A 25,513-nucleotide genomic window follows, 5' to 3' on the forward strand; every position below is an offset into this window, starting at 1 on the left:
GTCCCGTGGGCCTGGTCTAATGGCAAGGGTGAAGGGTGTGCTTACTGCAGCTGGGGCTTGCTCAGGAGCCGTTTCACGTGCTCTGCCTGGTGGGCCTCCAACAACGACTTTTCTTTCTGCGAGAAAGGAGGGGACGTGCTGGCTCACAGGTGCTTGCTAGGGTTGGGTCTCTTAAGGGGTCATCGCTGTGGAGGACACGATGGGGATTCAAGTTTTGCCATCCCAGCACCTGTCATCCTTCGGGGCAGGTTTCGACTCTGTGAGGCGCCTGCTTCCCTTAGAAGGTCGGAGGTCTGGCCCTCCTCAACTCTCCTGGCCCAGGCTGGGTCAGCCACTGCTCAGAGAAGCTTGTCTCCCTCATTAGAGAGGGCTGCAGGGAAGCAATAGCAGAACCCCCCTCCCCGCTATGAGGACAACTCTTGGGAAACCATGGCATTTAGCTCAGTACTTACTGTTTGTGGCTCCAGGACCAGGCGGATTGGCAGAGCCTTAATGAACATGTATAGGAAGCGGCCAAGCAGGAAACCCAGGCACAGGAGTGAGGGCCAGTAGAAGACAAGGGTCTCGAACCTCCCTAGATACTGCAACAGAAACAGAGCTGGGGGTGAGGCCATCAGCAGGCTGTAGTGAGGGGAGGCCTGGCTGCCCCTATGGAGACGTGGACACTTCTGGCTTGCTGGCGACCACGGCCAGCATTTTCCTGCTTCTCCTCATGTCTGAGTGTCCCTTCATGGACTGGAGCGGAACTTAACACACGGCAGTCATAATGAAAGAGTCCCAATTAGAAGTAAGATGCTGTCCTCTCCTGATGCAGACATGAACATCTGAAATTTCAGACGCACCTCTGGGAGACTGAGAAGCCAACAAGGTGCCAAAGGAAGGTTGTGAGCCAGAATCCGGGCCCTGGATTACTGGTAAGGAGGCATCCTTCTGGGCAGAGGTTTGCCAGGCGCTCCCATTCCCAAGTAGAGATGAGGATAGAGTGCCCCGCCACCCAAGCTCAGTTTTCTAAATAGGCTCTGCCACACCTCTCTTTAATACACACATCTAATGGTCCACTGTTAAATCCTGTGAAGGTGGTGAGACCTGAGTTCTAGGCCCAGATAACCTCCCTGACTCCCCCAAACCTTCCTGGGAGCTCTTCAGCGTGACACCTGAAAGACCATGAGAAGGAAGGACAGACAGACAAGGAACAGCAGCTTGCTGATGGTGTCAGCCTTTACTCTGGAGAAACGTGCAGAGGCAGGGAGTGAAGGGTGCTACACAAGGCTGGGTGGTGGTGGTGCACGCCTTTAATCCCAGCACTCGGGAGGCAGAAGCAGGCAGATCTCTGTGGATTCAAAGCCAGACTGGTCTACAAGAGCTAGTTCCAGGACAGGCTCCAAAGCTACAGAAAAACCCTGTCTTGAAAAACCACACACAGGAAGGAAGGAAGGAAGGAAGGAAGAAAGGAAGGAAGGAAGGAAGGAAGGAAGGAAGGAAGGAAGGAAGGAAGGAAGGAAGGTGCTACACAAACAGAAGCTGGGTGAGCAATGCCCGCTCCCCTCTCCCAGAGGTGAGGATCCTGAAGCCCAAAGAGGGCTTGTCTGAGCTCACAGAGCCCTGTGGCCCTAAGGTGGTGACTGAACACCCTGAGGTGAGGTCAGCAGGGACTTACCTGGCCATGGGGACACTGAATACCCTGAGGTGAGGTCAGCAGGGACTTACCTGGCCATGGGGACACTCTGCGATCTGAAGAATGGTAACCACAAACCTGCAGGACAGGAACAGGTTAGGGTTGGCTTCCATCCCTGCGCAACCCAGACCAGCCTGGTGAACACAGTTCACAGCCTGCCTGCTACCCTTGGGAGGACTGTGTCTGGCTGAGCACCTGCTTGTGCCTAGCTGAGCACCATATCTGCTGGGCCTGCCTTGCTGGAGGACACATCTCAGAGTCATTGTGGGCCAAGGAAGAACACCCAGGATGCTCCTGGGCAGAAGTTCAGGGACAGCAAGGGATTAAATCAAGCCACTTACAGACACATAGAGCCAGGACAAGGTCTTAGGTCTCCTGACTGTGGCTGGGGCTCTTGCTGAATGTAGGAGTGGGGGGGAGGGTGGGGGAATGGGAACGAGATAAGAGTCTCAGAGACTCAGGAGTGGAACTGTCCCAAGGCAGGTCACTTAGTTACAGAAGTTCCCTGGTGCCAACTCTGCATACGTATGTAGTGCTCAAGTCATAGTCAACATGACCCACACATCATCCCAGGTGGCAGGAAGATGCCCTACACAGGGGAAGAAGCCCAGAGGCCTGGGGACCAGAGCCCAGAGTCCATGAGGATCTTTCCTGCGGTCTCCCCGACTCACTGGGGAACATAAAGAATGACTGTTGAGTGAGCGAATGGGAGAGGCAATGGGCTGTAGGAAACTGAGTGACTGAGGCATGACAGGACATCCGTAGGGACTGGAGAAGGAGGAAGACGAGGCTAAGCCAGGATGGCCCCGAATGTCAAGCAGAGACATGACAGTTTTCTCTAGGAGAAGCCACGGATATGGGGATCTTACCGTCTCTCTGAGGACTCTCGTCAATTTTCAGGAGCAAAATTTCCCAAATTCCTAGCTTCCAGGAATATTCTAATCATGAACATCCTGCTAGGATGCACACAGGGTCCTGGACAGACCTTTGGAAGCGTAAGAAGTGCTCCCAAGAAGAAGCAACAATGGGACACACTGGGAAAGTCACCTCTGTCCATTCTGGGCCTTGTTGTTCTTCACAAAGAACCCCAAGTCATCTCTGTCCCCCTGTCTAGAGCTCAGCCATGCATGCCCAAAATGGCCAGAAAAAGGTCAGCAAAGTCATCTTACCAGATCAAGGAATAGCTGAAGCCCAGGATGGAGCTGACCAACCGGAACTCCGAGGACAGGCAGGCAAAGAAGGGAAAGTAAGACAGGCCGACTTCCATGCCCCCAATGAAAAGGACAAAGGCTGCAAGAGACAAGGCCGAAATGCTGTGGACTCTTCTGCTCACTACTCAGAGGCCGCCAGAGAGCTAAGGTCGGGGCCTCATGACCTAAAGAGCTGACTGGAAGAGCGCTAGGCCACGGGAGAGGAATGCAGCAATGTCCTTCATTCAGCCACAGCCCCTTCTTGCTTCCCTCCCCATGGCTGGTGCCAGCTGACCATGGAACTAAAGATTGGAGAGCCTTTACAAGTGAGCAGCTCACAGTATGGCAGGCAGAGACAGACCAGAAAGCAACCAAAATAGCTGCTATGACAGCACCCAAGTGCATCATGGAGGCCCACACGGGCATGTTGTGTGCACTGGAGAGCATTCGAGGAAGGTGGTGGTCACAGTGGTCCTCCGACTACGCATACTAGAGAACACTCTCTACAGAGTGATGGTCACACTGGACCCACCACTGGCTAGCGCTGAGATGGGCTGACATCATCCAGGAAAGGCTTAGTCATCCACAGTGACCCTTGCTACGCGTCAGCTTTGAGACACTCCTGGGCCAGGCACTGCACAGCAGAAACGGTCAGTGTTCTCGCTCTGAGACGCTGACGGTACAGTGGGGGAGACCGTCAGGAGAGCCGTGTGACATGAGCTGCAGCAGAGTCCCAGTCATCCTGCCACAGGGACACAGACAAGGAAGCCAGTGACACCCCATCCCCAGGAGGCAGAGTGGAGCAGCCTTCCTGGAGGTGTTGACTGTGCTCCAGCAGGTGCACAGGAGTTTATACAATGCAGAGATGGTTCTGGGATTGTATGAGAGCTCACCATACCTGTGAATCAGAGTAGCTCCTTTACGTGATGCACGGAGCCTGGAGAGAGAGGTCTCTGGCCAGTGGCCAAAGAAACCTGCATCCTTCCTTGAGGAGAAGCCCCCAAAACTGTGTCTATTAGAAGGTAACAGGCATAGGGGACTGGCTGAGGAAGATGCTACTTCTTGTGCCTTTGTTATGTTGGTCCAAAGCACCTCTGAATCTAACTGGGGGAAGCTCCCCAGGCAAGCTGGAAAGCGTTGTGGGCTACCAAACATTGACTTTGGGTAAGCGACAGGCCAAGAAGAATGTGGCTGCTCACAGAGTTTATCCCTTTAGACAATCCCCTTGGCCTCTGAGAGCAAATATGTACAGTTAACATCCCCAGGATGTGTGAGGTAGGCCTGGTACCTTGGGCCCACTGCGGAACCTCCAGGGGCTGGTAGCCTTCTGAGAACAAGAACATGATTTTATTGGCTGTGGCCCCAAAGGCAACTCCATAGGACCATCGGTTGCTGAAAGTCCCCAGGAAGTCCAGAGGCCTGTAAACAACAGAAATGATGTTGCATATAAAATAAAAAATTAAGGTTAAAAAATATTTAGGGGAAATGTCACACACACACACACACACACACACACACACACAGAATGAGGGGCCAGAGAGCAGGCTCCGCAGTTAAGAGTGCATACCACTCTTGTGGAATACCTGAGTTTGATCCCCAGCACCTGTGTCAGGTGACTCACAACTAAATATCTGTTAACTCCAGGACCAGGGGCCTCTGACATCTCTGGACTCTGAGGGCACCTGTACTCACACAACTAAAAACAAACCTTTAAGAAGCAATATAAAAAAATTTCTCTGAACCGGGTAGTGGTGGCACAAGCCTTTAATCCCAGCACTCTGGAGGCAGAGACAAGTGGATCTCTGTGAGTTCAAGACCAGCCTGGTCTACAAGAGCTAGTTCCAGGACAGGCTCTAAAGCTACAGAGAAACCCTGTCTTGAAAAACCAAAAAAATAAATAAATAAAAAAAATATAAGAATCACCATGGAAACATGTCTCTGGGTACATCCATGACAATGTTTCTAGAAAGATCTAGCTGACTGGTCCTGAATAGAGACAATATCATCCCATCTCATAGTTTGGATACTGGTTGAACAGACAAGAGAATGTGAGCAGGAATCAGCCCCCATCTCTCTCTGCTTCTGGACTGCAGATACAAGGTGACAAGCTGCCTCCTATTTCTGCCACCATGTCTTCTCTGCCATGATGAACTGTATTGCTTCTTAAACTGTAGGCCCAAGTGAACTCTTCCTTCCCTCTGTTGCTTTTTCTCAGGTATTTGGTCACAGCAGTAGGAAAGAGTAAGCCAGCCAGTCTCAGCCCTTTGCCTTGCCGTGTAGCTTACACCTGTTGGAGTTCGAGCAGCTGACTCCCCCACAAGAGGCGTCCGGAAGGAAGCCAGCTGCTGGCACTCCAGCATCCTTGGTATTGTGGTTGGACTTCTCCTACCTTCCAGCTCACCCTTAGCCTCTGTCCTGGCATCCTGGCCTCTTTCCCCGAGGCTGAGCTCTCAGGATGTCTACTGCATGGGTTTGATCAGGTTATGACACAGGAGGAACAGAGAGAAGATCAAAGCAGTCTCGGGGAAAGCTTGTGTCCACCTGTTAGCCCTGTGGTCTTAGGCAAGTCATTCAGCTTCTCTGAGCCTGAGTTTTATCTGTGTCAGAACCTCCACTATACCATGTGAGAGGTTAAATGGAACTAAGACAAGCAAAGAAAATGGCCCAGGATCTGGACTAATAGCAGTGTAATAAATACTAATTCCACCATGAAGATGCTGATGAAGATGATGATGGTGATGGAGTCATGACACAGAGTAATTGGAACTCAAGAGAAATGTGCCGAGAGGTGCCAACATGCAGAATAGCAGAGCTAGGAGGGCCCCAGAAGCTGGGCACTATCTCATTTGTTCTTCATAATGCCACCCCAACCAGAAGGTGGCTGATTTGTGTCATTAGGAACCTCTGCCTCTTTTTCCTCAGGTAGCCACAGTCCCCAGAGTGGGAAGGCATTTGGTTTGGATGTGAAATATTTCTTACTGTCTTGTGTGTTTGAAAACTTGGTCCTCGGCCAATGGTGTGGTTTTGGAAGGCTATGGACCTCCAGAGAAGGTTCTGGATGGCAGGAGTAGGTCAGTAGACCTATTTTGAAGACCTTTGAAGGTCTTAGCCCAGTGTTGCTTTGTGTGTAGCTTCTGTTCCCTGACCTGGCTCTGTGAGGAACTCTGCCCACAAACCAAGCTGTGCCAACCTTCACACCTTCCTCACCATGATGGACTGTACTCTCCTAAACTGTGAGCCTGAATAAGCCTCTATCCCTTAAGTTGCCTCTGTCTCAGGTCTGTCATAGCAATGAAGCTTTCATGGAGGGCTCTTTCCACAGCTGTCTAGATCTCCTTCAGAAGTTTCTTCCTATCTTCACAGCCCTTGGTACTGATGGTGGAAGTAGCTTGGAAGGTTCTGGAGTCTCAGAGCATTGTTTAGGAAGGAGATGTGTACTGGCTAATGTTATGTCAACTTAAACAACTAGAGTCATTTATAGAGAGGAGGGAGCCTCAGCTGAGACGATGCCTCCATAAGATCCGGCTGTAAGGCATTTTCTTATTAGTGATTGATGTGGAAGGACCCAGCCCATTATGGGTGGGGCCACACACACACACACACACACACACACACACACACCCGGGCTGCTAGCTCTGGCTTCTGTAAACTAGCAGGCTGAGCAAGTCAGGGGGGAAGCAAGCCAGTAAGCAGCACCCTCCATGGCCTCTGCATCTGCTCCTGACTCTAGGTTCCTGCTGGCTTGAGTTGCTGTCCTGACTCCCTTCAGAGATGGACTATGATGTGGAAGTGTAAGCCAAATAAAGCCTTTCCTCCCCAGCCTGTTTCTGGTCATAGGGCTTCATCACAGCGATGGAAACCCTAACACAGAATGGAAGAACAAGATGGGTACAGGGGAGAAGACTGGATCCTCGGCGCTATGTGGCCTTGTTCTTTGTCTTAGTCCCAACCACAGGGTACCCCAAACTTCAGGGGATGACTCTGAATCCACTCACACGATGATTCCAAAGCGGTCCCCCAGGAGGTAGAAGGTGTCATTTCTTTGTCTACAGTTCTTGCGTCGTTGGAGGAAGGACAAGACCAAAATGATGAAAAGCTGTAAGGAGAGGACAGTGTGTCAGGGGACCCAGTGGCCCTCAGGGTGGCCTCGGTGGCCACACAGGAAAAAACAACATATGTGGACAAGCAGAGAACTTAAAGCAGCTAGGACACCTTGAACTCCATGTACTTCAGAGCTACCAGAAGGTTCTGGACTGATCTTCCCTCTTTGTGGCCCTTCACAGATAGAAGCTCAAGTCCAACATCTCCCACACATGCTTGGAGGGAAGCTCACCCTCCCTGTACCCTTGACTCTGCTATAGAGAGGCCGTCATGCCTGTCAAGTTTCAGATCTTTCTCCCATTCGTTTCTGTGGATGTGGTCATGTTCTCAGGCACCAGACGGGCATCCTTTATCCTGCTTTGATCAGGAACCTCTTGATAACTGTCTGTATGTCTTCTCTCTATTTTCTTATCTCTATTGGCAACTCAGACCCTGTCACTGCATTGAAGAAGCTGTGACTGCAGTCACCAGCAGCCGTTTTACCGCTCCAGGCAATGTCTGACTCCAGGGTGATCTGCCAGCAGTATACCAGGCCGACGGCACCCTGCTCGCTAGGCCATCGTCCCTGGCTTGTCCACTGTGTATTCTCGCTCTCCCCATTTCCTCTCTGAGCTCCTGCTTAGCTCATTCTTTTCCCGACTTCGTACGAGTCCTTATCCCTGCTCTCCTCCCTAGTGAAAACTTTCATGACACAGAAGAGTCACAGGCATGTGTCCAGCCCTCGCCCTGCTGACCAGGAAGCTCCAGCTCTCTCAGGCTACCTAGCTGGCATGTCAGCATGATTTAGGGGAAACTCACGATGTTCTTATTGCCCTGTTTCTTCATCCACCCCAAACCAGGAAGTCTCCCCTCCCATTTCCTCCCCATATTGTGGATTGACTCTAGGGTCCTGCACAAGCTGGACAAATGCCTTACCACTGAGCTACATACCTAGCTGTACCGAGCCCTCTTTTTACTTTTTTTTTTTTTTTAAAGGTGGGGTCTTATGTCTCATTAGATTGTTTAGAAGAATCTTGAACTCACTTGGTAACCCAGACTGGCTTGCGTTCTGACCCTCTTGGTTCAACCCTCCTCCCACAGGGCTCTCTCCTGACTCTCCCACCCCTCAGTTCTCCATGTTAATTTTCATTTTCTCCACTCTGCCTCCCTCCACCCTCCACCCTCCACCTTTGCACATGCTTTCCCCTGTGTCTGGAATGTTCTTCACTACATCTTCCAAGATGACCTTAGAAAAGTCCTTCCTGGGGCTGAGGAAATAGCTTAGAAAAGCCCCTGCTGCCCAAGCACGAGGACCTGAGTTCGATCCCCAGCATCCACATTAAAACAAACATGCAAACAGATGTGGTGGCACACATCTGTAATCCCAGCATCAGGGAGGTAGAGACAAACAAATCCCCGTATGCTGGTTGTCACCAAGCCTCAGGTCTCAGTGAGAGACTCCACCTCAAAAAAACAAGGTGAGGGCTAGAGAGAGGACGCAGTCAAGGGCAAGGTTAAGAGCACCGCCTGCTTCCAGAAGACCTAGGTTCAACCCCAGTGCCCACATGGTAGCTCACAACTATCCATAACCTCAGCTCAGGGGCATCCAAGGATACTAGGCAGCATGCGTGTAGTGCAGACATACATGCAGACAAAACATGCATAAATGAATAGATTTTTAAAATGAAAAAACAAAAACCAAAGGTGAGCTGCATCTGAGGGAAAGTACCCTGGACAGCCCTGGCCTCCACATGCATGCATACACATGTTCACGCACACACACACACACACACACACCTGTACACACATACACACAAAAAAAGAAGAAAGAAAACCCCCTTTGCCCGCTGCCAAAAGTCCCACATCCCGGACTTTTAGACCCTAAATGCTTTCTTTTGTGGATTTGGGTGCACTCTGGAAGGAAAACCATCTGCTCTCTCCCCTGAGTGATGCAGGCCTGCCCAAAAACCCTGTGGTGGAGCATACCCCACTCCCCACCCCTCACTACACCCTCCCTCTCACTGCCTCTGGCTCCATGCCCCGCCCCTATGCTCCCACACCTGTACTTACTGATGGGATGAGGGAGTAATGGAGGAAGACCTCCCTGTCCACTGAGCTGTCACAAGTGACATTTAGCTGCCTGGTCCTGGAAAACAGCCACAAGTCAGGTTCACATCATCAGCCTGGGACAGCACTGACTCCAGGCTGCACAATTGCTCTCAGGAGTTTGTACCATCTGAGCTTCCTTCCTTGCTTTCCCAGACTGCTCTCTCCCGTCTTCCCCAAAGGACTGCTGTCATTCATTGCTCTGATGATCTAGTCAGCATCTCTGGAGCTGGCCCTAAGACCCCATTCATTCTGGATTTCTGGATGACACAGTCATGGGTGGATTTGGGTTTTGTGGGGCGTTTTTTTTTTTTTTTTTTTTTTTTTTTACAGAACATTACAGAAATGTCTGCGCTTTTCTCATTTTAAGGAAAACTAATGACCATGAAATCCCTTAACCAGAGTTCTTCCCATCTTCCCCTGGCCTCGGAAGGGCCCCTGGGCAGGCAAAGCATCTTTAGCTTCCCAAGAAGTCGGTTTGTGGACCTGGTTTTTCACAGCCAAGATCAGAAACGCCAGTGACCAAGGGCAGGGCCAGGGGCAGGAGGGGAGCCAATGGACCACACACCACAGTATATCTTCGGAGTGCAGGGCAAGGCTGGTGGGATCTCAAGGCAGAATCACCAGGCAGTGTTACCTGACAAGGCTTTTCCTCTTTCCTCTTTTCTAGGCTCCATCACGCCTCGTTCCTGCCTCCCTGACTGCACAGCACCACCACGGCCCATCACACGACCAACCCCTCCCACACCTCGTTCCTGCCGCCCTGACTGCACAGCACCACGGCCCATCACACGATCTCCATGTTTGTTCTTGCCATTGCTGACTCTGGTACACCCAGCCAGCCATCTCCTTGGCCGCATCCTGAAACCAGTGACTCCTGCCCCTCGGAGGTCTCAGGGAGAGCAACCTTCAAGGTGACCAGGAACGCACACATCTCCTGGGATTCCCCTAAAATCCTGGCAGCCGGTGCTCATGTCTCACCAGAGATCGGAAACATCTAGATAGCACGGAGGGGGCTCAAGCTGTGAGAAGTGAGACAGAAGTGTAGCTCCACTTCAGCTCTCAAAGTAAGCTGAGCATGAGCATCGGCCTCTCCATCCCACACAGAACCCCTACGTGTTAGGAAGGAAAGAAGGCAGGGAGGGAAGAAGCCATACTTGAGAGCTGAGCCAAAGAGAAGAGAAGAGCCAGCAGAACTCTAGAATGTGAGACCACATGGAACAAGCTCCACACCCACGCTAGAAGCAAGAACCGGGCCAGTGAGACGACTCGGCTGGCAAAGGGGTTTGCCGCCAAGCCTGACAGCCTGAGTTCAATCCCCCAGGATCCACATGGTGGAAGTAGAGAATGGATGCCCTCTGACCTCCGCAGGCTCAGGATGACACGTGCATGCACATGTGCATATGCACTCAAACACACACACATGCACACAGTGTAAAATGCAATGAGCAAGAGAGGCGTGTATCTGGAAACAGAGTGCTGACGTGGACCTACAAAGGGAGCAGTAAAGACAGGACGGCTTAGCCCAAGTAGCCTACCCTTGGCCCTGGCCAGCCAGGGACAATATATTTACATCTCCCCTAGAGAATGCATGGGTCACAGAGAGAAGGGCTGTGGCTGCATCAGGATTGGCCCTTGGAGAGAGTCTGGAGCTTCACAGGCCAGCCACCGGAGTGTCAGGATTTCACTAGCTAGTACGACACTCTCCATCCCCTCCCCAATGAGAGCCAGCTTTAAGTCACACCTGGCGTGGGTTAGAGGCCAGGCTCCCGACACAGACAGCACATACTCCATGGAACTGTCAAGCACACACAAGCACACACTCAAAACACAGGACCCTACGGGGAAGACTGCCCTCGAGGAAGCCAAAGACTCCAAATACGGTATTTATTCCCTTCCTCCTGACGAAGTGCAGGGAGCCCAGGCTGTCTTTAGAGCGAACGCTAGAGGGCGCGCCCTCCAAGGAAAACTAGAGGCAGAATAATGCCAAGGAATCAGCAAAACGCCGTTATCCCTCAGCCTCAGGAATTTGAATATGTAAATATTTATTTTAAATATATAAATACCAAATGTATTCACATGTAACATTCCATCTAATAATGTAGTCATTGCATATTTATGAGCACAAGAACTGAAAACTATTTCCCATTATAAACTGTCTGAAAAAAAAAACATTAGAGAAAATCCTCAGGCAGTAAGAAAAACGAAACTATAAAGAAGGGTTTAAAAGCAGCAAGAACAGAAGAATCAGCAAACACGGTGCGTCGTCAGGTAAGTACCTCGAATAGAATTGTCTGAGCTTACAAAATAGGATGCGTGAGCCTGCATCAACTCAAGCGGCAGAGGGAGACAGGCACAGGCTCCTGTTACAGAGCACGGAGGAGTGGGCACCCTCGGCAGTGGAGTATCGAATGCTTCCAGAGAGCTGGAGGGGAGAACTGAGATTGCTCCCACCACACAGGAAAGATCAGTGTTTGAGATGACTGCTGGCTAATGGCCCTGCCCGGACCATCACCCAGTGTCTGAATAGGAGGACCGTCACATCACACCCACAAACATTGGCTGCTGTTGGTGCCAACTAAACAGTTCAAATCCAAACCAATAATCCAATACGCAGCTGCAGTTCCAGCACTCAGGAAGCGGAGGCAGGAGGATCAGGAATTCAAGGCCGTCCTCAGACATACAGGGCAACCTAGGTTACGTGAGTCCTGAACTTTTGAAAAACGCTAAAGAATCGAAATAATAAATCCTGAGCTCTCAGCTAGTGGGGAGATGAAAGGAGCCGTCGGTCGTCTGACCTTTGGACCGGGAGTCCCTGAAGGGAGCTGCCAGCCTGCTTAGGGCTGAGAGGAGATGGGAGTCTCCAGCAAATGGGTGTGAGCGCTGAATGCTGCTTTGCTTATCCGCCAAGAACCTGTCCGGATGCAGTAACTCCACTTCCGGAAACTCTACTTCTGATGGTCGGAGGAGTGCCTGGAGACGTGAACTAGAATGCAGATAGTCTCCCCCTCCCCGAAGCTCCAGCGCTCTGGGACTTTCTGGTCACCCATCTGGAGTCGAGCTGGTGCCTGGCGCAGAGGAACTTGGGATGGCCACCGATTTCCAGAAGAACCTCCTTTTAGAGGCTAGAGTCCAGAGAGGGGCGGTGACCAGGGAAAGTCACGTAGCTCGGGTCTTTCTCAGGTCCTGTTCAGTTTGCTGGTCTCATGGGCTGATTCAGTGCAGAGGATGGGTCATTGAAGAGGAACCAGATGCACACAACACAGTGTGTCTGCACAGGACACTGTGTGCATACCTGGCGCCAGGAACTCTGCTTTTTCTTTATCTTTTTCTTTTTTCCAAGACAGGGTTTCTCTTTGTAGCTTTGGAGCCTATCCTGGAACTTACTCTGTAGACCAGGCTGGCCTCGAACTCAGAGATCCACCTGCCTCTGCCTCCTGAGTGCTGGGATTAAAGGCTTGCACCACCACCACCTGGCCAGGGACCCTGCTTTATCGGGAATCCCACAAATCCACAGAATCTAGCCTTGGAGGGCTGAGGTGGACACAGGTGTCACCGAGGCTGGCTTGGCTCTGTTTGACAGGATCGGCTGTCACCGGGAGAACACCACACGATAGTTATTAAATACCACCATCAAAAATCAAGCAGAGAAGATTAAAGAAGTTACATTCATGGCATAAGTAAGGAAGACTGGAAATGCCACAGTCCTGGGGAGTATGTCCTCATCTGCACTACGGACACTGCCCTCCTGAACCCTGGGGCTTGGAATCAGCCGTGGCGGGAATCCAGGTGGAACCAGCAACTACTGCCAATCAGGGCTGGGTTGACTGTTCCGTGGAAAGACTAAAAATGAGCGAGAAAATGTCTATAATGCAGAAGTTTTAATCTGTTATATTTCTTTTTAAGACTTATTTCTTTTCATTTGATGTGTTGGGTATTTGTGTGTATGTCAGGTGCCCCGGAACTGGAATAACAGGAGGTTCTGAGCTACCATGTCAGTGCTAGGAACTGAACCTGGGTCCTCGGCAGAAGTCAGTGCCCTTGACGGCTGAGCCATCTCTCTAGCCCCAAGCCTGTGAGACTTGTAGCTATACTTTGTGAGCCACCCCAAAATGATTTCTTTTGTTTTCTTCTGAGGTTCTGTTCTTCCAAGACTCAAAATCTCATATCTATGGCTCAACAAAAGCAGTTTCCGCCGTGGATGGAGCAGGGCCTTCTCCCTGGCAGCGTCTTGTTTCTTCCCCATTTGTTTGACTCATTCATGTAAATAAAGCGTCCACCACCACTCATGTCGAAACCGGGCTCACTGACCAGCTGTAGTCCAAGGCTTGCCCCGAGACAGGGGATCAGTAAAAAACAGTGTTGCCTTTCAGAGACAACCCACTGGCTCTGTGGAACCGGAATACGGAGCAGGGAGTATTTACAACCGTGTGTATGTCGCGTGCTTACCTGTTTTATCAGTATAAACTATAACAAACTCACGTACAGCCTATGCCTCTTTTTGTGTAAAGAGCCCGTCATGACACGTCTCCTAGCATGTTGCTGGCAGCTGTACCCCTGCCTTTGGGCATGGCCTAGGAAAAAGAGGGTGTCTACATTTGGCAGATAGAGATAAATGTTAACTGTGAACGAGCAGGAGTGGAGTTTAGAGCGAGAAAACCAAAAGTTCAGTGCTAGCAACCAGAGGAGTGTGGTCTGACCATGAGCAGAGCACTGAAGGTTACGTGAGAAAAGGTGGCACTCCAGCATGTGGTCAGAACGAGAGGGAGAGAGAGAGAGAGAGAGAGAGAGAGAGAGAGAGAGAGAGAGAGAGAGAGAGAAACGTGCAAGCAACAGAGTCTGAAAATTGTGAGCTAGTAACAAAGGGAAAAGGACACTATTTTAAAAAAAACCTTATAATTCTGAATGGGCAAATGATCTGGACTTTCATTTTTTAAAATAAGAAAAAAAAACTTACGTGGACAACAGTTACCAATGCTAACTTGTGTGGGTCGTCCCTGAGCAGCCAGTGTTGGAGAAGGTACAGAGGGTAAGACCCTTGGTGGGAAATAGTGTAGCCACTGGGGTCAGAGGAAGGGAGGTAATGGACAGAGGAGGAAAGAAGACAGGAGGGGAATGGATGGGAGGGAGAGGAAGGGGGAGAGGGAAGGGGAGAAAGAGCCCCCAACTATGAAACCACCTCCTCCACTCTGCTCACAGAACCCCAACATTCTGGTCTCTGGAATCCAAGCCCACGAGAGGTTTGTTTTAGTTTTAGGTGGTTTTTGGAGAGGGAGAGGTGACATTTGAGACAGGGTTTCTCTCTGTAGCCCAGGCTAGCCTCTGGCATGAGGTTCTCCTCCAAGCTCTCAGTTCCCCTTTCTCAATTCCTCCTCCAGTTTAGACAGCTCTGAGAATAAACAGGGTTTTTCCAGCTGGGCACCTTCACCCTGTAATCAAAGCCCTCTGGGAAACTGGTGGGGATGAGGGGGACTGGGATTATGGGGAGTCTGAGGCCAACCTAGGTTGTATATTGGATTTGAAGTTAGTCTGGGCTACAGAGTGAGGCCCTGTCTTCAAAACTGGAAGAGAAACACAGAAGGGGGAGGAAGAGGAGAAGGAAGAGTAAAATTAGTTAGTTAGTTAGTTTTGTGTTTAAAGAACTGAAGGGAACTCCAGTGGCTGGACAGCTTCCCCAGACCCCAGAGCACTTGGCCAATTCTCTGGAGAGTGCCCTTCCTCCCAGGATCAGCCTTCTGGTCCCTTCCCTTCTCTGTCCCATGAGTCACTGTCACAGGGCTATCTTATCAGGGACTCCCTGCCCTGGGCCCCTTGCCATGAGCAGTCCCTCACTTTGTTAGCCAACATCCAGGGTGCTGGTCCCATGACCAACCCAGCAACGTAGCCCAGAGGAGGGCAACTGTGCTCAGATGGCCCAGCTGCCCCCTTGAGCAGCCAACTTCTTCTATTAAAGAAGCCACCCACAGAAAATGGCCCTGTGTCAGCACAGGTCTGCCGTGGTCGCTGGGGCTCAGAGACCCTCCCTTCTCAGCAGGTCCTTGAGAAACAACCCCTGAGGATCAGGAGAAGAATTCCAAAGAATTCCGAGGGCCCATCCAGCCACACCCTGCTTCCCTTCTCTCTTCTCCCAGGCCCCTCCTCTTCTCTGTATGCAGGCCTCTCTTTTCTTGCCTTGGCCTATTTCCTGCCGGACTTGGCCAGCTCCTGCTTGCTGCCTTCCCTTCAGAAGCATGCATGGCTGTTTTCATGAGTGCCTGAAAAGCCCAGAGCAGCCATCATGGAAAACAACAACAACAACAAAGAGCAACTGAAAAAGAAAGGGGTCCATTTCTACTCCCTGCCGATCTTTGTTTAAAGATTTATTTTATCAGGGACAGAGAGAGAGCTTATGGGTTAAGAGCACTGGTTGCTCTTTGGGAGGGTCTAGGCTCAATTTCCAGTATTCACGTGGCAGCTCACAACTGTCTGCAACTCAGTTTCAGGGAATATGGTATTTTCTTCTGGCCTCCATGGACACAAGGCATACACATGGTACACAGACATAATTGCAGACAAAACATTCATACGTATTCAAGGAAATGGGAAAAAAGAAAAATATTTATTTTATCATTCGTGCGTGTGAGTTTCTACACATGTGCAGGTGTCCAAGGAGCCATAAGAGAATTCAGATCCCGGCAACTGGAGTTACCAAGAGTTGTGAGATACTGGACGCTGGTGCTGAGAACAGAACCTACGTCCTGTTCAAGAAAGGACTGTGTTCCTACCCGCTGAGCCATCTCTCCAGCCCTTCTCTACATCTATCTGCCGAACACAGCAGTACTCAGCTTCATGTCCTTCCACCCAATGGAGGCGACGCCATATGCTGTGTGGTGGGCAGGTGGTCTTCTAGTTCCTTTCCCGCCAGCCCCTTCCCTGGCCCCACTGCATAGCTCAGAAAAACCAGGAAAAAGCCCAGAGCGCCACTGGGTAGCAGAGTTGAAAGCCCGACACTTTTTAAATTTTCCAATTGGGAAGCACATTCAGACAATTGGACATAAGATTCTGGTAGAGAGAGTTTGTGGCCGGGGTCCTTGGAAGCAATGACCTCATGTTTTATGAAGAAAACCTGAGCCGCATGCTCAGACTGGAGCATCCCTGTGAGAAGGGCCCTAATTGGCCAGGCCAGAGCCAGGGAGGAGACTGTGACTGAAGGATGCTCTTAGGGACAGGACCTACATTGCAAGGTCAAGGGAGTGGGGCAACCGGCACAAGTTGGGCTGGGTCTCCTTAGCCTACAGACAGCGGCCCGCCGCCTCCTGGGGAGCGCTTTCTGAGTGTTCCCTGGAGTCCCAACTGCACAGCCTTCTAACCAGCTTGTCCTCTAAAGTCTTCAATGCAGGAGCTGTGGCTCCACCCTTCCATCAGGCCACAGCACAGACTCAGAGAAACTCCTGCTGTCTTCTCCACCCCCATGGAACCCATTCATTTCCGTCCATGCTCATAGCCCAGGCTGAGATCACTGTAGGACCCTCACCCCTTATTCTCAAAGGGGCGAGAAGAAATTTCCTAGCAGAATGTTTTCCCAGGAAGATAGTGGCCTTCCCCTCTCCCACCTGGGAGATTCTGAGCACAAGGTCACTTAGCTCAGCCCAGCCAGCCACCTGGTACAGGCTGATAAAGATGGCCTAACTCGGGAACAAGGAAAAAGCTGACTTAGCAAAATGGGAGGGAGCAAAAGTCCTTGCACCCGTGCCAAAGCAGCTTCAAAAAGCCTCTTTGTAGTTATGCCTTTAAAAGCTTACCCCAGGGGGCTGGAGAGATGGCTCAGCGGTTAAGAGCATTATCTGCTCTTCCAAAGGTCCTGAGTTCAATTCCCAGCAACCACATGGTGGCTCACAACCATCTGTAATGAGGTCTGGTGCCCTCTTCTGGCCTGCAGGCATACACACAGACAGAATATTGTGTACATAATAAATAAATAAATAAATAAATAAATAAATAAATAAATAAATAAACAAACAAACAAAAGCTTACCCCATAGAGGACATACAACTCCTCTCTCTACCTCACTGTAACGGGGTCATTTGGAGACAGGGTTTCCAAACATGTTTGTATTATGCTAATTAAACCTTGGTTATTACAGTCTGGGCCTCTCTGGTGGTCTCTCTCTGGGGGTCGTAATCTGGGCACAACAATCACCTTCACTATGACCATAGAGATTCCTGTTGCGTTTCAACCCATCTTCCATGTGGACCAGAGGGACCTTTCTAGAAACTCACATCTGATGGCATCAGGCCCCTGTCACCTTAGCCTCTCCCTTCTCTCCTGGCTACGGAGCCCACCGGGGACACAGGGAGAGAGGGACAGGTTCTCCTGGGCTCTCAGCACACTGTTCCCTTCCCACATCCAGAGAAACGCAGCGTGCTCCATCTGCTTGTCCTTGCTTTTTTAGGTGACACTCGGCATGCGCTCTTTGTTTCCACGGCTCCCCTCTCTCCTGCTTTCCTTGTGAGCCCTCAGCATTCCGAGCAGATCCTGGAACCCCAGAAGGCACTGGGCCAGTTTTCTGTTCTTAATCCGCCATATTTCCAGGTCAGAGTAAAAATCTTGATTCCTGCCACCTAGGCAGGGCTTCCCTGCTCTCCATCCTTCCGTTCTGGTTCTCCTCTGAGTCCTTCAGGATTGTGGGCTTGCCCATTCCTGTCAGAACGGCAGTCCTCCACAAGATAACGGAAGAAAATACTGCTGAGGACAGGAAAAAGGAGAACTCTTACACACTTTGGGGGTAACCAGCACGACCACTGTGGGAAAGGGCAGGGAGGGATGTTGGGAGCTGTGAACCCCAGATCCTGAATTTCTTGTAAACAACTTGTTTTCCCCTGATCTGAGTGCCTACAGCTGCTCTGAGCACGAGATCCTAAGGAGTCCCTGAAGGCAGGAGAAGGGTTTCTGGTGGGTTTGGCTGGGGCGTGGCTATCCCTATGTAAGCTGCTCCTGGACACACTAAAGGGGGCATTCTTGGGGAGTTCCTGTTTCAAGGATGACCCGTGTCTCTGTCTCTGTGTCTTTAGATCTCCAGCCCCTTGCCCAGCTCAGGAACTGTATGGCGGGGCATAGAGCGCAGACGGGCATCATGCGCCGCAGAGGGACTCTAAGAACCAAAAATACAGCTTCCTTAGGATTCAACAGTCCTGCCAGTGAAGAAATAGACGAAGAAAATGAAACTAGCCTATCAAAGAGACACCTGAAACCTTGTTTTTCTCATAAATGTTCACTATGGCCATGATATGGAATCTACCAGCTGGCCCAAGAGTGGATGAGGAGACAAAGAACACGTGGTACAACTGAGTGACGGAATACTAGTTAGCTTCAAATAAACATCTGGTCTTCTGAGACGACATGGGTGAACCCAGAGGACATTACAGGAAGTGAAATGATCCAGGGACAGAAAGACAAACACTGCATGACCTCATTCATATAGGGAGTCTAGCAAAGGCTGACTCATACAAACCTACAAACACAGGGCAGGACAGAATCCAGGGAGGGGAGAGGAGGAGGGTGAGAAGTGGCTAGCCATGGCTACAAAGTTACAGTTCTGAGAAGTCAGTACCGCTGTTTTGTGGCTCCGAAGGGTGACTTCTGTTAACAAATGTTTCAAAATGCAAAGGGGTGGTGGCGTCTTATCATAAAGAAAACATAAATGTCTGAGGTCAAATCAGCGTGCCATATGCATACCTAAACAGCAAAGTATACTCCATAAATGTGGACAACTCTAAAGCATCCATCTAAAAGGGGAGGAAGATAGGGAGTTTTACACCAGAGTAGTAGATGAAGGAACCATGGTGAGAAACCACAGATTCCAAGTTAGGATCCTATAAGTCTTTACCTGGGCTCTACCCACTCACTCCCTGTGTCTCTGAACTGGCAGGGAAGAAATCTACCATAGTTCTCCCTGTTTCATGTCTGTCTGCCTGCAAATTAGCCAATCCCTGCCTTTTTCCCCATATCTGTTAAACACCAACATCAAAGGAGCTAGGAGGACCTGGCTGTCTAGAACAGCCCTTCTCGATTCAGACTCTGCCGCTCACCTTGCACTGACTGCAAGCATCTTGCTGAAAGAGCCTCAGGTGGCGTGCTGGTGGATGCCGCTGTCCTGTATGAGGCTGCCCTGGGTGCGTCTTTGTTTCTCGGGCGCTTGGTTATGATGGCTTCCGAAGAACTAGCATTCTGCCCAGTTCGATCTGTAGACCCAAAACTCAAAGAAAAGGCAAACATCCAGTCAAACATTTACCTGGGAGTGAAATCGGTCAGCAGGCCTCTTCCTGGTTTCACAACACTGCTTTGCTGCCCTGCTTCTTATCCCACGTGAGGAGGCCCCTCTCTTCTGTTGCCTTCTCCTGGGCCTTGCTGCTGTCCCTTATACCCCAGCTGTGGTCCCAGAACCACCCACCTCCCAAATGTGTGGAGAGGCTTTTTCTGGGCAGCTGTGTGCCTTGGGCTAGCTATAAAACATTATTATAGGTAATAAACTAGGACTCTGACGAGGGGGTTGTTTCCTGCTGTCTCAGCTGCTGAGTTTACAGAGGCATCAGCCCTGCTGTGCCAGCTATCACCCCCAGCCCTTGCAATCTGTCAGCCCCCTCTTCCTCAACGATGCTGGTGCCCTGGAATGAGGGCATGAGATATAGATGCCTGATCTAGGGCTAAGCATCCCTAAGTCTCTTATTCTCTGTAAATTGACCAGTTGTGGATCCTCGTGTTAATTGACATCTACTGAAGAAAGAAGTGTCCCTGGTGAGAGGTGCAAGAGGCTCTAGTCTATGGATGAATGAAAGGCATTAGGAGGGGGCTTAATAATATGACCATTTAGCAGAATAACAGTGGTAGGCTTCCCCCTAGGAACTATGATCTGCCTAGCCACATGTTCTAACCCCTGATGGCAGTACCAGATATGAGTTTCATCTTGTGGAGTGGGCCTTAAATGCAATCGGAACGTGGTGTTGGTTACTCTCATAACATCCTTACCACTATTGGCACCAGTGGGCATGTCTTGTCAGGCTGGTCATTAATGTAGCCTGAATGACTCACAGCTAAGTAAGATTGACGAGTACTTTTCTCCTCTGGAAGCATGCGTAGAACTCAGGAAACTAAACATGAAGAACAAAGAAACAACCCACTTTTGAAATGGGGCATGAAAAACTAAACAGAGAGTTCTCAAAAGAATTTTTGTTTTAATGTTCAACATCCTTAGCCACCAGTGAAACACAAATTAAAACTACTGTGAAGGCTTTTTTTTTTTTTGAGATTTCATTTTACCCCATTTAGAATGACTAAGAATAAAAAGAAAAATGGCCACAAATGCTGATGTGGATACGAGGAAGAGAACCACTTATTGTGCTAGAGATCCAAACTGGTGCGGACACTATGAAAATCAGCGTAGTTCTTTGAGTATCTTGTTATTGGTGTGTGTAGTCATTGTTCACAATGATGGGCTTCATAAAGATATTTTTGTTCAAGTGTATCATGTATTTTGACTATATCCTCCCTCCTGTATTCCCCTTTCTCCTCATCCCCTCCCACTAATCCTCTTCCAAAGTCTAGATTATATTTTTATGCCATACATAAAATTGTGTATACACACACATAAAAATACATACATAAAAATACATTTACACTTACACACACATTAGCCACAGATAAGAGAAGCATGTGTTATTTGTCTGAGTCTGGCTCATTTTCCTTAATGTGGGGCTATGTGGTTCCATCTGTTTTTCTACAAATGACATAATTTATCCCTCTTTATGGTTAAATAAAACCCCACTATGTATATATGCCACATTCTCTCTAACCATTTATCTTTTGTTGGGCACATAGGCTGATGATCGCCCAGTTTGACTGTTGTGACAGGACAGGAATGGTCTGTCCTGTCCCCTTAAGAGATAAGCCCTGCCCACTCCCTCCCTCATCTGTAGAGGCAAGTGGATCTTCCTTCAGCTTCCAGCCTGTGAGTCCTTCTTTCCATCTCTTTCCTGAAGAGGCAGCTTCTGCCTCGCTCCCTTCTCCCCACTTCTCTCCTTCCCCCTTCTCTGTTTTTCTCTCTCTCTCTCTGCGTCTCTCCCCTTTTCCCTCCCCCCCCCATAACCCACTAAACAAATACCCACTTTCTCTGCACAGCACGCCTAATAGGTCTCTGTCTCTCACCCTGCCTGGGACCTGCTGTCTTCGTGGCCCGTCGAGGTCTCCTGGTCCACTGCTGACTGCTGCCACTTGGGGACCTGAGTTGTTTTATTTTTACCTTAACAGCTAATGCTGTATCAAACACTGCAGGTGTCTCTGTAATCTGCTGCCTTAGATTCCTTTGGGCCAATACCTAGCAGTGAAACATTCACTAGTGACTGTCTCAGTGTCGCAGTGACACAGCCCACTGGGGAACTCAGCACGTGGGCAGGCATGCAGGTTGTTTATGACAAATCTGTTCCAGCATCCCCCTAAGCCATTTTATTGCTTCCTCTGCAGCACACTGAACAAGTTCTGTCACCTTCATATTACTACACAGGGGTCATCACATCTCTAGACTCTAGCTGATAAGTAAATGGCAGTGCCTTCTCCTGCTGCCTGAGCCCAACCCGGAGTCCAGAATCTCTGGTCAGGGCACCTAGATCAATAAACGTGACTCTGTAGCCCAGATGTTATATTTGCCCTGTTCACACATGCCTGAAGCCCGTTGAGATTCCAGGAGCAAAGCGTCCTTGCTAGGCAACTGCCAACAGGGGGCCTTACTGCAAGGTCCTCAGTAAAGACACGCCAGGTAAGCTTCCCCAGTCAGGAAGGCTTCTTCTTCAGAGTCCACAGTCTCAGGCGCTCACCATTTCCGAAGAGATATCCTGACTTTGATGCAGGACATTGGCAAGGCTATGGATTCAGCTTAGGTTATGATTATGCAGTCCACACGATTCAACCACATCCTTCATTTTCAGCAGCTGGCCCTGCAGCTAAGAAATGCGTTTCTTACTTGCTATTTTCATAAATAATTTAGGTAATTATTGGAGCTTATTTCTAGTGAAGCTCGCTGGCTGTTGGACTGCAACCCATCTTTGAGGGCTGCCTTTCGGGACCACTCCCGGTACCGGTTAATGTCCTTATATCAGATCATAGACAGAATGTAATGGAAGGAATTGTTAGCTAGGTAAGTTGAAGGAGGCATGTGCAGGAAGCAGCTGCCACCCTCACGGCTAGAACAAAGAGAGATTGGAATAATTTCAGTTTAGAATACCAAAGGAGGAGACCCGTGGTGCTGAGCCCCAGACCTCTGCAGGGTCCTGCTGCTCAGCTGATAGGAGTATCCCTGACCTTGCAGAAGGGACGTTGTAAGGCTGGGGTAGTCTGCTCTAGCCGAGGCTGGTCTCCAGCCTCCCATCAGTACAGGAAGAACCCAAGGATCTCTGCTCAGCTCTCAGCCTCACCTGTCACTCTGTGCCACGCCCTGGTTCTGCTCCGTGTGGGTCCTGTACAGAGTCAGCCAAAGGTCTAAGAATTCTGGGGTTCCCTCTCCGCCTCCCTCGTTCATGTCCCTGCTCTCCTAAAGCCCTGTTGACCCAACTCTAAACTCTGACCTCTTCCTCTTCTGCCCAGGCAGACCTCTTGGATACAGCTCTGCACTGTGGCCTCAAACAGATGCCCAGAGAGAAAACTGTGCCACCTTGCCCTAATGCAGCCCTGGCCAGGGCCTATCTCGGTGCTTTATCCAAAGCTCCAGCCAGAAGAAGCATCCCCTGCGGTTCTTTTGTCAGCTGCTCAGCCTCTGAATGCCCATCTTTGCCGAGGTCTGCATCTTGTTCCGCTCAGCTCACTGCGGACATCATTGAAACCAATCATGTTTCTTGGAAACCCCCACGCATCATTCATGAAACTTCACTCAGGAAACGGCCCCTTCCCCTACTGTGGAGTGGTCCACTAGGGAATCCCAAAGAGAACACAGAGAGGCCTTCCAGGACCGATCCGGTGTTAGGCTATTGATGAAAGGCCTCCATTGCTTGAGCTCTGCTGGGACAGGGACACGCGTCATTCATCTTTGGGCCTAAGGGATGAATGGACGCGTGTGCATGCATCCACTTTGGGCCATTAATTGGCCTCCCCTTGTGTTCGTGTCCAGGCCCTGTGTGTAGCACAAAGTCACACCCATTCTTGCTGTTTAATCACTACCCAGGTGCCTGGGACCTCGCCAGCTGCCCCAGTTCCCTTCCCTATCTGGAGAGTTCACCCCCATCATTTCCCATCATCCTATGGGGTCCCCGTCTGTCTGTAGCCGATGCTGAAGAGACATAACTAACTGTGCTGGACTGTGGACGTGGGGCAATTTTAAAAAGAGCCGGAGCTGATCATCTTCAAAGCCTGATATGTTTTCCCCGCTCAGACTCACTCACACTTTGATGCCTCAGGCTCAGGGCTGGAAAATGAATCCTTTGCTTTAATTCTCGGGGCCATTATGCATACATAATGCCTTCCCTACCATTTAAAAGGAATGTAGATCGTATGTAAATGCGCCTCTGTGGGATTGTATATTCCAGCCTGCATTAAGCACACATGAATTTCATAGTGACATCATTCAGCGCCCGCTCCCTCGGCGTCTGCATAAAAAGCAGACAAATTCTGTTCTGTAAACGCTTGTCACAGCTGGGGCTTCCTGGTCTGAGTCAGGGTTTGGACTTTGGGAATGACGGTTCTGTTTGAAGGACGTTCAGACCACCCTTTCCGACCTCTGATGCTTGGATTCCTTCCACGATGCTCACCAAAATTCACCCTTGAGCTCTTTCACTGACAGGGGGGGCACCTGCTCTTTCCTGGAGCAGTGATGACCCCTTAGGAAGTACGGAGTTACCAGAAGGTTGTCCCTGAAAAGCAGCGAACAGTTTATCGCTCTTGTCTCCAGACCCTGCTGTGTGGCATGTACACATGTACACTGTGTTTTCTTCACATCATTAAGCTCTCTCTCTCTCTCTCTCTCTCTCTCTCTCTCTCTCTCTCTCTCTCTCTCTCTCTCTCTCTCTCTCTCTCTCTCTCTCTCTCTCTCTCTCTCTCCCCCCCCCTTTCTCTCAGCAGGATCCACATTCCCCCACACATACGACATCACACAGATGTGCATTTTATAATGGCCAGCTCACCAAGCAATACATCATAAACATCTTTGCATTTCCGTGAGCCTACATCTTGCTCATTTTCAGCGTCTACCTCGTCCTCTATTGTCAGATGGGCCACACTTTGCTTAATCATTGCCTGCCTGTGGGCAATGAGATTGTTTCCAATTTTGTGATGCGGTGGCCGACTCTGGGATGAGGTCTTCAAAGGGAGTAATTGTTTTCTTAGGTAGTATCACAGATGGGATTAGGAGGTCAAGAGGCGTGAACAGGTTTAAAAGCCATTCCAGGTAAAGCTGGCAGTCTCTGGGTGGAGTGGAATCTTAGTGCTGAGAGCTTTCCCAACATTCTCCTCCTTACTCCTCGCTGTCTTTCCCTCCCTTCCTTCCCCAAGGCACCTGGGCAGCTCTGCTCTATGTGCCTGGCCATATGGCTCTTCTCTGCTCGCCACATAAAGCAGCCTCCACAGGGGCTTCTTTCCAGGACACGGACTCCCCCTCCTCACCCCCAGAAAACTGCAAACTGGGCAGGAACTGGACTAAGAAAGGAAAACGGGTGCAGCTCTTGAGATCTGCAGCAGCTGGTCCCAGGTACCAAGAGGCTCTCTCCTTCTCTAGAAGTAAGCCAACAGTACAGAAGAGAGCGAACTCAGAGTAGTAGGTGATGGTTCCTGGGCAGACTGGTTGGTAAATTCTTCTGTCCCCTGCCCACACATCAGCATTCAGCAACGGGGCCCCTTTTGCCAGCGATGAGGTGCTCAGAGTCTGAGTCGTGAATAGCCCACAGTATGTCTTTCAACATACTTTACCAGCTAGGCCATAAGTGCACTGACCCTTAAATAGGGACCCCACTGCAACATTCTTAGTAGGACAGAATAAAAGTTATTACATATTGTGCATTGTATATCTAAATAGTATGCAAAGTGTAACACTCACGACTGGTCCACACAAACTCCGAAATACATCATTGTATCGAGTCAACGCAAGGCCCCTATCAACCTGGATGTAACACTAAGAAACACCCGTGAGAACACACAGCTTTTTCTCCTGTGCTCCCACTGTTTGGACGAGAGACTGAATCTCAGAGATGACAAAAGGTGAGAAACGTGGAATTCTGTAGGAAAAAAAAAAAAACGCAACGGTCTGTGCGTACACCAGTCTGCCCTTCCGTGTCGGTGGGTGTTTTACACGAGGGGAGTGGGTTATGTGCTCACCCACACTTGTACAGGCAGAAACAATTCCTGAAAAACATACCTAAGAACCTGATAGCCAGCGCAGCCTATGGCAGCAGGGCTGAGGAACTGAGATTCGAGCCGTGAAGGAAATCTACCCATCCATTTATAAAATCTG

The 25,513-nt window shown here is 50.0% G+C and overlaps 1 protein-coding gene across 2 annotated transcripts in view; it reads right to left on the reverse strand.

Moving 5' to 3' along the window:
• The window catches only part of LOC126509843 (stimulated by retinoic acid gene 6 protein-like), a 33,545-nt gene extending 14,264 nt beyond the window's left edge, over positions 1-19,281 (reverse strand). Inside the window, exons 1-8 of one of the 2 annotated variants that reach the window (XM_050156001.1) lie at positions 19,119-19,281; positions 9,016-9,091; positions 6,861-6,961; positions 4,154-4,284; positions 2,845-2,965; positions 1,708-1,753; positions 453-581; positions 46-116 (exon numbers count right to left, since the gene is read on the reverse strand). In XM_050156001.1, coding sequence (XP_050011958.1) covers positions 46-116; positions 453-581; positions 1,708-1,753; positions 2,845-2,965; positions 4,154-4,284; positions 6,861-6,961; positions 9,016-9,091; positions 19,119-19,138 — 695 coding nt within the window. In that variant the 5' untranslated portion in view covers positions 19,139-19,281. The remainder of the gene's footprint in view (positions 1-45; positions 117-452; positions 582-1,707; positions 1,754-2,844; positions 2,966-4,153; positions 4,285-6,860; positions 6,962-9,015; positions 9,092-19,118) is intronic. The other variant, XM_050156002.1, reaches the window with a different exon arrangement.
• Between the last annotated feature and the right edge of the window lie 6,232 nt (positions 19,282-25,513).

The sequence above is a fragment of the Alexandromys fortis genome, unplaced genomic scaffold, assembly GCF_014885135.2.
Source record: "Alexandromys fortis isolate MF-2015 unplaced genomic scaffold, M_Fortis_MF-2015_v1.1 scaffold_92, whole genome shotgun sequence".
Taxonomy (NCBI): Eukaryota; Metazoa; Chordata; class Mammalia; order Rodentia; family Cricetidae; genus Alexandromys; species Alexandromys fortis.